The 12118-nt window shown below is 43.8% G+C and overlaps 2 protein-coding genes across 3 annotated transcripts; both read left to right on the top strand.

The window, feature by feature from the left end:
- The first annotated feature begins 244 nt into the window (after positions 1-244).
- LOC128456475 (mitochondrial chaperone BCS1) lies at positions 245-3950 on the top strand. Of its 2 annotated transcripts, none has more exons than XM_053440660.1 (8): positions 245-395; positions 497-864; positions 1133-1272; positions 1376-1570; positions 1766-1829; positions 1921-2093; positions 2820-2937; positions 3697-3950. In XM_053440660.1, the coding sequence occupies exons 2-8, from the start codon at positions 545-547 to the stop codon at positions 3947-3949; spliced, it is 1263 nt and encodes a 420-aa protein (XP_053296635.1). In that variant the 5' UTR covers positions 245-395; positions 497-544; the 3' UTR covers position 3950. The 2 variants fall into 2 exon arrangements, with proteins under 2 accessions (XP_053296635.1, XP_053296634.1); XM_053440659.1 differs by having other exon boundaries at positions 245-402.
- Positions 3951-5509: 1559 nt separating this feature from the next.
- LOC128456474 (sterol 26-hydroxylase, mitochondrial) lies at positions 5510-10189 on the top strand. The gene is made up of 9 exons (XM_053440658.1): positions 5510-5746; positions 6134-6315; positions 6418-6617; positions 7203-7400; positions 8184-8347; positions 8801-8967; positions 9057-9138; positions 9279-9479; positions 9875-10189. Exons 1-9 carry the CDS (start codon positions 5510-5512, stop codon positions 10004-10006), a joined length of 1563 nt encoding a protein of 520 aa, XP_053296633.1. The 3' UTR covers positions 10007-10189.
- Positions 10190-12118: the final 1929 nt, after the last annotated feature.

Genomic DNA, 12118 nt, shown 5'->3' with positions numbered 1-12118 from the left:
ATATTCCATTTCCTCATACATGGTTATATCTTATATGTCAACCATAATATTTTTACTCATTCTGTCAAACGTCCTCGATAAATGTCCTTAAATTAAATTTATAAGAGACTTTAAATTAAAGACAATTCACCTGCTTTAATAATTTAGCGTGTGAGCTAAAACACGTTATAATTACATTGCGGGGGGAGGAACGAATGTTAGAGGCCAGGCGAGCCGTCGGAGCGAGTAAAATGAAACACAGGAAGTGCAATAGAGGTCGCTGCTTGAATTGAACCACACTGAAATCCAGACAGTGCACACATGGGGCTGTAGGAGGCGGAGCACTGCGGGTATACTGGGAACACTGGAGACCAGCAGCGTCTCACCATGGCCACATGAGATGAAGCAGGAGACATGTGAGCGGTAGGTTTATACTTTATGATGACGGCAGCTGCCATTAGTGAGCACAGCTACACACCAGGTCCACAGACTGACAGGTGTGTCTCTTCCTCTGCAGGTCACACGGTGTCACACCTTCTGTGTAGAGTCTGATTCCAGCAGCACCATGCCCCTGTCCGACTTCCTGGACGGCCTGAAGGACAACCCCTACTTCGGGGCTGGCTTTGGTCTGGTTGGGGTGGGCACAGCACTGGCAGTGGCCAGGAAGGGGGCCCAGGTGGGGATGATCTTCTTCCGCAGGAACTACATGATCACCCTGGAGGTCCCCAGCCGGGACAAGAGCTACCACTGGCTGCTGAGCTGGATCACCAAGCACGCCCGGCACACCCAGCACCTGAGCGTGCAGACCTCCTACCTGGCACATGAGAGTGGACGGGTGCACACGCAGTTTGACTTTCACCCGAGCCCCGGAAACCACATCATCTGGTAAGAGCTCATTCTAAGACTTACTTGATGACATCTAGTTCAGCAGGGCATCTTGTTTTTAAAGCTTTGCATCAGGTTTGAGGCGTACGGCAAAAAAACAAATAGAGATGATACTGTAACGTGAGGGTTGGATCACTCTTAATGTAAAGGAACAACAAGATGGAGACGGATCACTTTCTGAGCAGCGCTTTAATGTTCTCCACGCTAAATGAACTTAACTTTCCACCTCAGCATCTTGTGATCTTGTCCTCATCGTTGTGCTCTGCAGGTATGGGAGGAAGTGGATCCGGGTGGAGAGGACCAGAGAGAAGCAGATGGTGGATCTGAACACCGGAACCCCATGGGAGTCCGTCACCTTCACGGCGTTAGGCAGAGACAGACAAATCTTCTTTAATATCCTACAAGAAGGTAAAGAGCTAATACGTTTCAGAGATTCTTGTCATATGCAGTAGTCTTGTGCCCTTTAACCATTTATTCTCAATTCAAAGCAGCTGTAAATCCTGTTTTGTAGCAAGAGAACTGGCCCTGAAGCAGGAGGAGGGGCGCACCGTGATGTACACGGCCATGGGAGCTGAGTGGAGACCCTTTGGATTTCCTCGGCGCCGCCGGCCCCTGAGCTCCGTGGTGCTGGAGGCTGGTGTGGCTGAGAAGCTCGTGGACGATGTGAAGGACTTCATTGGAAGCCCCAAGTGGTATACAGACAGAGGTGAACTGAATATATAATGTATGTTTTAGTATCATGATCGCCGCTGTTGTGGGATGTAATTGTTTTGGCCTCATCTGTGCACGTGCTACAGCATGTTTATAATATTGTGGTTAAAATGCGCAAAACCACATAAATTGTTGACACTTTTGTTAATGTGCATGTTTTGTAACACACAATCCTCTTAAATCTCTGCAGGCATCCCCTACAGAAGAGGATATCTGCTGTATGGACCCCCAGGATGTGGCAAGAGCAGCTTTATGTGAGTGTGCTAGTACTTGAAGTATTTGCTGTAGATGGACTAAGTCAGGTATTGTCTTCTCATCATCTGTTTGTGACTCATTGTGCTTCAGCACGGCACTGGCTGGGGAGCTGGGCTACAGCATCTGTCTGATGAGCCTGAGTGACCGAACCCTGTCGGACGACCGGCTCAACCACCTGCTGAGCGTGGCCCCGCAGCAGAGCATCATTCTGCTGGAGGACGTGGACGCAGCCTTCGTCAGTCGGGACCTGATGCCTGCAGAGAGTAAGTAGAGCTGGAGGACACTTGGTTTAGGGTTAGTTGTTGTCAACCCCTTGTAGACGAATGTCGCGAATTTGCCTCAAACCCCATTCTGGTCTTAATGCCGCCGAGGTGACGATTGTATCCCACTAATGCCTGATGGTGCAAATACTACACATACCAAGGAAGGTATTGGAAACACTCTGCCGCCATCTAGTGGCCGCAGTGGAAAATACATACTAGCCCCTTGGGACTGTGCAGCAAAGTTAGTTTGAAGTATGAAGCTGTATTTGAAATACTGTGATGATGGAACCGCAATGATTGTACAGAAACATATGTTGTTATTCAACTTCAATCAAAAGCAGCATCAATATAATAATCTAGATACCAGAGACACGTAAATTTGTTAAATAAAGGTTTGGCCCTGTTATGCCTAATGTCGCTAATTTGCCCTATATCTTAATTTTATATCTACTGTATATGCTATATTGAAATTAACAATCTCTACTTAATTTACCATCTGTATGACAGCCAAAAACACAAATAATATTTTTTTAATATATTTGGAAATTAATTCAGGCAATAAGGGGTTAATATATTGAGAAATACAAAATCCCCTTCCTTCCTTTTTAAATAATCAGATTTTTCTTTCATGCCCTTTCATCTACAAGTTTGAATTCTCTACTGAGTTACCTGGTGAAGCTGTGGCTGTTCTTTGTGTTTCACGTTACCTTTCTCTTTGCCTCACAGACCCTCTGGCCTTCCAGGGAATGGGAAGACTGACCTTCAGTGGTCTGCTCAACTCTCTGGACGGAGTGGCTTCATCTGAGGCCAGAATAGTTTTCATGACCACCAACTTCATTGAAAGGTAAACTTGGATTAGTGTATATATAAACAAGAAAATGTTTTTGTCCTTCACTGAACTCTGTAGTTGTTGAAGGATTGTTTCTGTGTGTCTGGTTGTGTAGACAAGCAAAGGACTAATGCATTCACCATAAAGACTTCAAACGTCAGAAATACAGTTTGTTGGTTTTAGCTTATTTTGCTGCCTCAAGTCTTCAAATATAAAGTACACCAGGTTCACAATATTAAAACCATTTAAAAACAAACACAATTATAGCTAGAGAATAGAACTGGTTTATTCAAGGTCTATGAATGTGACTTTGCAGGGTTTGTACGGTCATTGTAAACCTGGAAAAGTCATGAAATTTAAAAAAAGTTTTTTCCAGGCCTGGAAAAGTCATGGAAAAAAATAATCTCCCAAAAGTTTTAGAACAGTAATGGAAATTTGTTATATTCATATTTTCATGTCGTTCTTCATTTACGCTGAGTTTTAAATAATTACTATGCTTTTAAAGAAATACGCTCAAAATATAAGCAGGCATACTTGGGTTTGTGTCATTTAAGGTATACTGTATAACTTGGAATTCTCATTGTTAGTTTGAATACTATATTTTGTCCCTTTTTTGTGTATACACCGAGATTTCACAAAATGTTCGGTCATGGAAATTTATTTTAAAGTTATTGAAAAGTCATGGAAATCCATTGGTCCAAATGTGTATGAACCCTGCTTTGGTATATGTATCTTGTGTCACTGCCGTTGATTGAGAGTTCTCTGCTCGTGCAGGTTGGACGCAGCGCTGATCCGACCCGGCCGTGTGGATCTGAAGCAGTACATCGGTCACTGCACTCACTTCCAGCTCACCCAGATGTTCCGGCGCTTCTACCCACTGGAGCCTGCTTCTGAGGCCGAGCGGTTTGCAGAGCGAGCGCTGGCTGCCCACTCGGAGATCAGTGCTGCTCAGGTGCAAGGACACTTTCTGATGCACAAAGCAGACGCTGCAGGATCTATAGACAATGTTGGCCAGATCAAAGGATGAACGGAGCGGGGGGGGGGGGGGGGGGAGTGTTCAGAGACAGTTGAACACAGAGAAATGTGAGATACAAACCATTTGTTTCCAGTTGACTGAATATTATTATTATTCTTAATAAAACAAATGTTCGAAGATACCATCGACTACGTGATATCAATCTCAAGCTATCAGCTGAAAACCTATCAGCCTCTGGGGGGGGGGGGATATCGAGAGAGTGCATATCTGTTTCCTGTTCACCGTTTACAGACCAATGAGCTTCTTTTATCACAAGAATCAAACAGTTCTCCTTAAAAAACACAAACAGAGATACTTTCTGTAGGTGTTTTAGGTCCAGATGACATTTTGGCTACCATCTCTACCAAGTATTTGCATATTAATGCAAATAAATTCAAGAGCAGATAGAAATAGAAACCAGATGTCTTCTGGTCCCTAAAGGAATCGGAGGATTTACATCTTTAATCTGTTTATAGAGATGAATATGATAATAAATCTATTCTTATCGAATACAACACTGTGCAATATTAGACCAGAAACTCACAAGTGAAAGTTGTTGTCTACAAGATGACAGAAATTCTACAAATTTCATTTCAAAAAGCCCCAAAGCACAACATGAGAACATTTTATGATATTTCTAATTAATAACCTTAATCAAAATTACCACAACAATAACAATAATGAAGACAACATGTGTTTTTAAAGAAAAACGTTTATCATAAAAATAATACAAGTACTTACACAAACTAACTAAAGTGTACTTACTATATACATATATGCAGATGTGTAAATGAAGTTTGAGGTTGTTTTCTGGTATTGATGGTAATTCATTGATGGTTTTAATACTTTGGAGGTTTTTTGATCTCCCTTTCTTGCTCTTAAGTATTGACTGTTACTTGTTATAACTTACTGAAGCCTATTTTTTTACTCGTGCTGCTCTAATGTTGCAAATGTTGCCCCGAAGCACAACATGTATTATCTGTAAGCCCTTCACATTGTAATGATGAGACCTTTAACACATGGGGACTATGGAGAGAAATTAACAGGAAGAAACCTTAGACTCAAATGAAATGTGACACCATTACATAAAATGGAGAGAAAGCCAAAGAGGAAAAATGTGGATTTGATTTTCTTCCCAGAGAAAGAAACGGTTCCAGACAACAGATGTTTTGCAATATGAAATTGCTTCATTCAACTCAAAGTTTTAAAGTCTCTTCTTTGTCGTCAAGGACGTCGAACCTCAGTAGTTTAATTGAAGGCATTCATTTTTTTTTATGTATATGTAGTAAATGGAAAAGCACGCCTGCAGAAATGAAAGTATTGTTACCGTGCATTTGAGCAGTATTTGTCTGGATTGTGTTCTAGATACCCAACAAACTAAATCTGACCTTTTCATCTGTTTTTGCACTTCAGATAAATGAGTGGAAAGACCTTCTAGCCTTCCTGGTCCTGGTAGATCCTTGAGAGTTGGGCTGGAGGGGTTAAACATTCAGTGAAACTTGACTCCTCCCTGCTTAGTTACTCTGGTAGCGGTCACATGGGCCCCTTGGTACTTGCTGTTTTTCCATCATCATGGCTGCAGGACTGTCCCGATGTCTCACGAGCAGGAGCGGCGGCTGGCGGCTGCCTTGCCCCATCGCCGTGGTCCGGGTCCGCTCCAGGTTGAGAAGCTCCTCCTCTGCCCCGGAGGTCCTCTCTGCCCTCCAGGACAAACCTCGGACTCTGAAGGACCTGCCACACGTCAGCCCCTTGGAGATGATCTACAGGATTGTGTTCCAGGGTTTCTACAAGCGTGTGCACGAGTTACAGGTATTCCAGCTGCAACACCAGGCGTCTCTCACAGGGATGCGTCCTTGTTTTGATCTGCATCCACTGGTGTACACTGGATGTTTTGATGCATGGCAGAAATCCCAGTTTAGACTCTGTGGTTCTGAGTCCCTTTTCCCCAATGTCAATGCACACTAGAACTTGTCAGGCCTGTTGAATTACCGTGTTGACCCCAGTTAACTACAGCTAATCTCAGCTCCCTCTCACAGAGGAGAGGATTGTTTCCCCTGTTCCCCTCGTCAGTCACGTCTAAAACCATCACACACTCACATGCTCTGCTCATTCCTCCGAACAACAACACAAGGAATGTTGTTCTCGCCTACGACCTATCCGACTGCTTGTGCATGTGTTCATTCCTCTCTCTCTCAGATCCATGAGAAGCGGTGCTATGGGCCCATATACAGGGACGGGATGAGGGCGGTGTCCGTGAACACGCCACAGCTGCTGGAGGAGGTCATGAGGAACGATGACAAGTTCCCCTGTCGAGGAGACATGTCCCTGTGGAGAGACTATCGGGACATGAGAGGATTTGGCTACGGGCCTTTCACGGTGTAAGAATGGAAAAACACTGCAGCCCAAATCTCTCCAGGGGCTGGTGTGGGACACGTGTGAACCTTTGTGCTGAGATGCTTTCGTTTGCATTGTGTTCCCAGGGAGAGCGAGCAGTGGCACAACCTGAGGGCGACGCTGAACAAGCGCATGCTGCACCCGAAGGACTCTGCCCAGTACGGTGGAGTCATCAGCGCTGTGGTGACAGACTTCATCCAGAGGATCCACTGTCTGCGGCAGAGCAGCCCCACAGGAGACCTGGTGACCAACGTGTCCAATGAGCTCTATCACTTCTCACTAGAGGGTTTGTAGAAAGTCTGAAAGCGGCACGCTCATATTTAATATTAATAATAAAACATATTTATTGACATTAATGCTACTTTGGGGCACCGCCATTCAAAGGTAGGGAAATAGATTTATTGATTAAGTCTCATTAACTAACTTTGGAACTGGACCTAAATTAATAACCAAATCAAAATGACCACATCAGAAGTTAGCAAAGTTGAAGGCTATGGAGTTCTTGACAGTGTAGAGGCTGGTCAAATTCCCTCTTGTGCAACATTAATAAAAACGTTTAACATGAACATAATACAAGTACTTACACAATCTAAGTTAAAGGTGTATTTACTATATAAATATATGCAGATGTGTAAATGAAGTTTGAGGTTGTTGTTTTCTGGTATTGATGGTAATTCAGATAGGTTTTAAGAATTTTGAGGTTTTTCTGATCTTCCTTTCTTGCACTTAATTATTGTCTGTTACTTGTTATAACTTACTGAAGCCTATTTTTTTACTCTTGCTGCTGTATTGTTGCATATTTCCCCCTTGAGGGACTAATGAAGGATTATCTTATCTTATCTTATCTTATCTCTTACCCATCTCCACTCAGGTATTGCTTCCATTCTGTTTGAGACCAGGCTCGGGAGTCTGGAAAAGGAAATTCCCGCAGGTACACAAGACTTCATCAATGCCATAAGTGAGATGTTCACCAACAGCTTGCCCGTGATGTTGACGCCCAAGTGGAGCCGCAACCTGCTGCCCTACTGGAGACGCTACATCGCCGGCTGGGACGGCATCTTCACTTTCGGTGAGTTGAACAGGAGAAGCAGAGCAGAGGTGGTAAATGCTGTAGAATTCCTGATTGAGTAGGTGTCATCACTCAAAGTTCATTGAAATACGCTGTTTTTTGTTTCATAAAATTCTAGTGAAGAATAAGATGACAACTAATTGATGCCACTGTCATAGCTGAACACTGAATATCAAACTACAGAACCAGTACTGGTCAACTGATACTGGATGTTTGGGGCTAATGTTGATACCAAATCTAAAACATAAAAATCTCTGATATCAATGTATCTGCTAATATTTATTTAATTTCCTAACTTTGTTAAGCAGCCTTGGGTTCCTTCAAATATGCATCAAGAATCCATGTTATTATCATCTTTATTATTACTGTACTACTTTACATACTAAACTACAAATGGCAATTAGCTGGTATCTTATATCATTTCCCTTTGTTTGAGATTTATCATATTTCTGTTTTTCCACATCTCTAAATTCAGCCAAGCATCTTTTTCTGCCCATTATTATAAAAGATTTTCAAACCCATTCATTGTACAGGTTCAACCAGTGTAAAACAGGAGCTGTAGAGGATTAGATAGAGGATAAAGGATTTCTAGCTGTGGCCTCATGGTACAACGATGACAGTGGCATCAATCCTCTCATCGAACTCTTTGCAAGAAAGCAAATGACATATTTCCCAAAATGTATAAATGATTGACCTCTTACTCTGCTTTAACTCACAGAAGAAAATGTTTGAGGGGTTCATTTAGTCTGTATGGTGGATGATAAAATGAAACCCTTATCCCAGCTAAAGTGCTGATTGATAAGAAGATGGAGGACATCCAGTGGCGTGTGGACAACAGACAAGAGCTGGAGGGAGAATATCTCACGCACCTCCTCGCCAACACTGAGATGAGCCTGAAGGACGTGTACGGCAGCATCACCGAGCTGCTCCTAGCGGGAGTGGACACGGTAAATGAGACACTTCGAGTGTCGGGTTGAAGAAAATACAAATTAGAGAGAATAAATTGGTAATTTGAGGCTATGTGTCATTTTACAGGGAGAATATTGGAAGATCAGCCTGTTCCCTGTGTTTGAATAAGGAATGTCAAGTGTCTTGTTATGTTAACAAGATGATATACTTAATATTTTGGCTGATCAGCATAAAATTATCATAAGTATCGTAAAGATCGGGTAAGAAAGTGTTTAGAACCACAGAGGATTGATGGAAAATGACTATTATACTCTATTACTTTAAGAGTAAATACAGCCCTAATACTTGTAGTAGAATAAATAGGTGAAAATGAAATCTACCCCAAAATAAACCACTTTAGCTGTTATGACCCACTCTGAATACATCTCATGAACAGAAATCATCTCTCTCTGCCTGTCTTCTTCTTATTGGCATCTCTTTGTTTGTCCAAGACGTCCAACACCCTCACTTGGACTTTGCACCTGCTGTCCCAGGACCCCCAAATCCAGGACAGACTTTATGAAGAAGTGTCCACACTCGTCCCAGCGGACCGGACCCCCTCCGCGGCTGAGGTCACTCGGATGCCATATTTAAGGGCTGTGATCAAGGAGGCCCTGAGGTAGAGGTGGATAGAGAGGATAATGTGTTGTGATGGAGCTTTGCTGCCACAGTAATGTAAAAACAAATATGACTCTTACCTGTTTGCAGGATGTACCCGGTGGTTCCTATAAATGGGAGGGTCATTGCAGCAAAGAGCGTTGCGATTGGTGGATATCAATTTTCTAAGAAAGTGGGTTGTTCTTTCTTATCCATTATTACACATTTTGTACTGGTTTTGAAAACTCTTTTATTATAACTTAAAGAGAAAAAAGTCGTCTTTTAGAATAGTAGTTTATAAAGTGTCTAATATCTCGACTGTTGCTTCTGCAGACTACTTTCACGCTCTGTCACTACGCCATCAGTCACGATGAAGACGTGTTCCCGGAGCCGTTCACATTCAGGCCGGAGAGATGGCTCCGCGATGGCCGCCAGATGCCACACCCCTTCGGCTCCATCCCCTTCGGCTTCGGGGTGAGAGGCTGCGTCGGCCGGCGGATCGCTGAGCTCGAGATGTACATGGTTTTGTTTCAGGTAAATGACAGATTCCACTTTAGAAAACTCCTTTTCAGACTTTTCTTTGCTCCAACATGTATTTCCCTGTGTTCACCAGCTAGTTCCTTACTTTGTTCAACTTTGTTTGTGGGCATTGAAATGAAGGATTGAGCTGATACATGCAAAATGCTCAGCAGAACTGGGGAGAAGGGATTTTCATTCTAATTATAGAAGGAATTACAGAAATACTAATAAGTTTAAAGTTGATCAAGTTCCTGTAGAATCAATCCAAGAATTATAGAGAACTATGTTAACAAGGCTTCATGGCAAATTCCTCTTTATAGTGTCACTAATAAAAAAAAGCATCTTATCATTCAGTCAGCTCTATAATAAAGTGACTGCACTAATTCCACATTTCTTCTTGTCCCTCCCAGCTGATCAGGCTTTTTGAAATCAGACCCGACCCCACGATGGGAGAGTTGAAATGCGTCAGCCGCACCGTCCTGGTTCCAGAGCAGCAAGTGAACCTGCACTTTGTGGAGAGACCACGTGAAAACGCAGCTTGATCTGTGTTTGGTTCTAAAGCAAATGTTTCATCTGAGTGTTTGTATTTGTTTTAAAGACGATGTTTACATCTTTTAAAATGTATTCTGTTGGTTTTTAAGCTTTGACCTTTTGTGATGTTAACGATGAAAAATCCCGGGTTAATGATCTCTGCTCCCTTCTTAATGAGCTGCTGGCATGTTTCCAGTAAAGCTGTGGTTATATAAAGGTGTTTTTATGCAACTGATTAAGAGACTTCAATAAAATATTCAACTCAAGAAATAAAAGAAATGTCCACTTCATCAATCACCCAGCAGGGGGAGACATACTCCACTAAAGTCTGCTGGTGTGTGGGGCATCAGTTTTGTATGGAGGTCCTGATTGATACACACACACACACACACAGTGAGAGAGAGAAAGGAATAGTACTCGTTTTGTGGCTCTTTTGTGCAGTTTGTGTGTGTGTGTGTCTTTAGAACTCCAACCTCAATGTAACACTGAGGTTGTGGATAAAGTTAAAAGAAGGTTAGGTTTAGGTTAAAGTTAGGTTCAGGTTAGGTTGGTAGGGGTGGTAATGGATATAGTCTAGATTAAAGTAAGTCTCCAGGAAATCGTGTGTCTCTGTGTGTGTGTGTACATTTTCCAGTATAAACACTGTTTGTGTGCTTGCACGCCATGAATACTATAAAACCATCAGAATCAGCTGGGAGTGGCTGACAGGCTGAACAACCAATCACGGCACACACAAGTGAAGGTGTGTGTGTGTGTGTGAGTATGTGTGAGTCCCTTCATCTCAGTGCGGCTCTGTCGGTCAGTGCGTGAACACAACTCCTGGAATCTACACTAAAAACACACACAGTTTGCGCACATTCCCGGTGCGTGTGTGCGTAAAATGAGGTCATAGCGCATCAAGTGTCCACGTGCAGCGGCGGCGGCACAGACTCGGTTCCTCTGGGTGCGCGCACACTTGGATGCGTGAGGACGTGTGCGCCCTGGCGTCGCTCGGATGGGATGCACGGTGAGCTTCATCTGCTGTGAAGAGGACTTCCTGCCGATGCCTGTGGTCCAGCAGCATGAGGAGGAGAAGAAGAAGAAGGACAGCAGGAAGGTAAGAGGTTCTACTGAGAGATACCAGACTCTGGAGGTCCATGTTGGAGTTCCTTTAGGATCCACCTGACGAACGAATCAAAGTGCATTGAGTCTGGACTCCTGTGAAACCACAGCTACACCATCAACAGCAGGGAGACGTGTACTGTGGGTCTAATGTCTGATCTGGCATCAGGCCTGGATGAGGTAAACCATTCACCTTAATGACTCTGCCAGGGGGCAACTGCGAAAAGTCCAAGTTCAGTCCCGACTGATCCGTGACAGAAGCTCAGGGGGGAGAAGCAGCGGTGACGTCATGGAAATCATTTCCTCCGCCTGGGGTTGTTGGTGCTGATGTGTGCTCCCTGCAGAACCTGTGTGATGTGGTTCTGAAGCTCTGCTCTCTGGTGGGATGTGATCACTGACCTGCAGGCGAACAGAACCTGTTTAATACGATGTGGTTCTGAAGCTCTGCTCTCTGGTGGGATGTGATCACTGACCTGCAGGTGAACAGAACCTGTTTAATACGATGTGGTTCTGCAGCTCTGCTCTCTGGTGGGATGTGATCACTGACCTGCAGGCGAACAGAACCTGTTTAATATGATGTGGTTCTGAGGCTCTGCTCTCTGGTGGGATGTGATCACTGACCTGCAGGCGAACAGAACCTGTTTAATACGATGTGGTTCTGCAGCCTGAAGCTCTGCTCTCTGGTGGGATGTGATCACTGACCTGCAGGTGAACAGAACCTGTTTAATATGATGTGGTTCTGCAGCTCTGCTCTCTGGTGGGATGTGATCACTGACCTGCAGGTGAACAGAACCTGTTTAATATGATGTGGTTCTGAAGCTCTTCTCTCTGGGGGGATGTGATCACTGACCTGCAGGCGAACAGAACCTGTTTAATATGATGTGGTTCTGAAGCTCTGCTCTCTGGTGGGATGTGATCACTGACCTGCAGGCGAACAGAACCTGTTTAATATGATGTGGTTCTGAAGCCTGAAGCTCTGCTCTCTGGTGGGATGTGATCAGTGACCTGCAGGCGAACAGAAC

This window comes from Pleuronectes platessa, chromosome 14 (genome assembly GCF_947347685.1).
Source record: "Pleuronectes platessa chromosome 14, fPlePla1.1, whole genome shotgun sequence".
NCBI classification, from domain to species: Eukaryota; Metazoa; Chordata; class Actinopteri; order Pleuronectiformes; family Pleuronectidae; genus Pleuronectes; species Pleuronectes platessa.
This window is presented reverse-complemented; position numbering and strand designations above follow the sequence as displayed.

Coding starts and splice junctions, on each gene's coding strand:
- LOC128456474 (XM_053440658.1), top strand. CDS start 5,510: ATGGCTGCAGGACTGTCCCGATGTCTCACGAGCAGGAGCGGCGGCTGG. Junction 5,747..6,133: donor AGCGTGTGCACGAGTTACAG/GTATTCCAGCTG, acceptor TCTCTCTCTCAG/ATCCATGAGAAGCGGTGCTA. Junction 8,348..8,800: donor TCCTAGCGGGAGTGGACACG/GTAAATGAGACA, acceptor TGTTTGTCCAAG/ACGTCCAACACCCTCACTTG.
- LOC128456475 (XM_053440660.1), top strand. CDS start 545: ATGCCCCTGTCCGACTTCCTGGACGGCCTGAAGGACAACCCCTACTTC. Junction 1,571..1,765: donor CAAGTGGTATACAGACAGAG/GTGAACTGAATA, acceptor AAATCTCTGCAG/GCATCCCCTACAGAAGAGGA. Junction 2,938..3,696: donor ACCACCAACTTCATTGAAAG/GTAAACTTGGAT, acceptor CTGCTCGTGCAG/GTTGGACGCAGCGCTGATCC.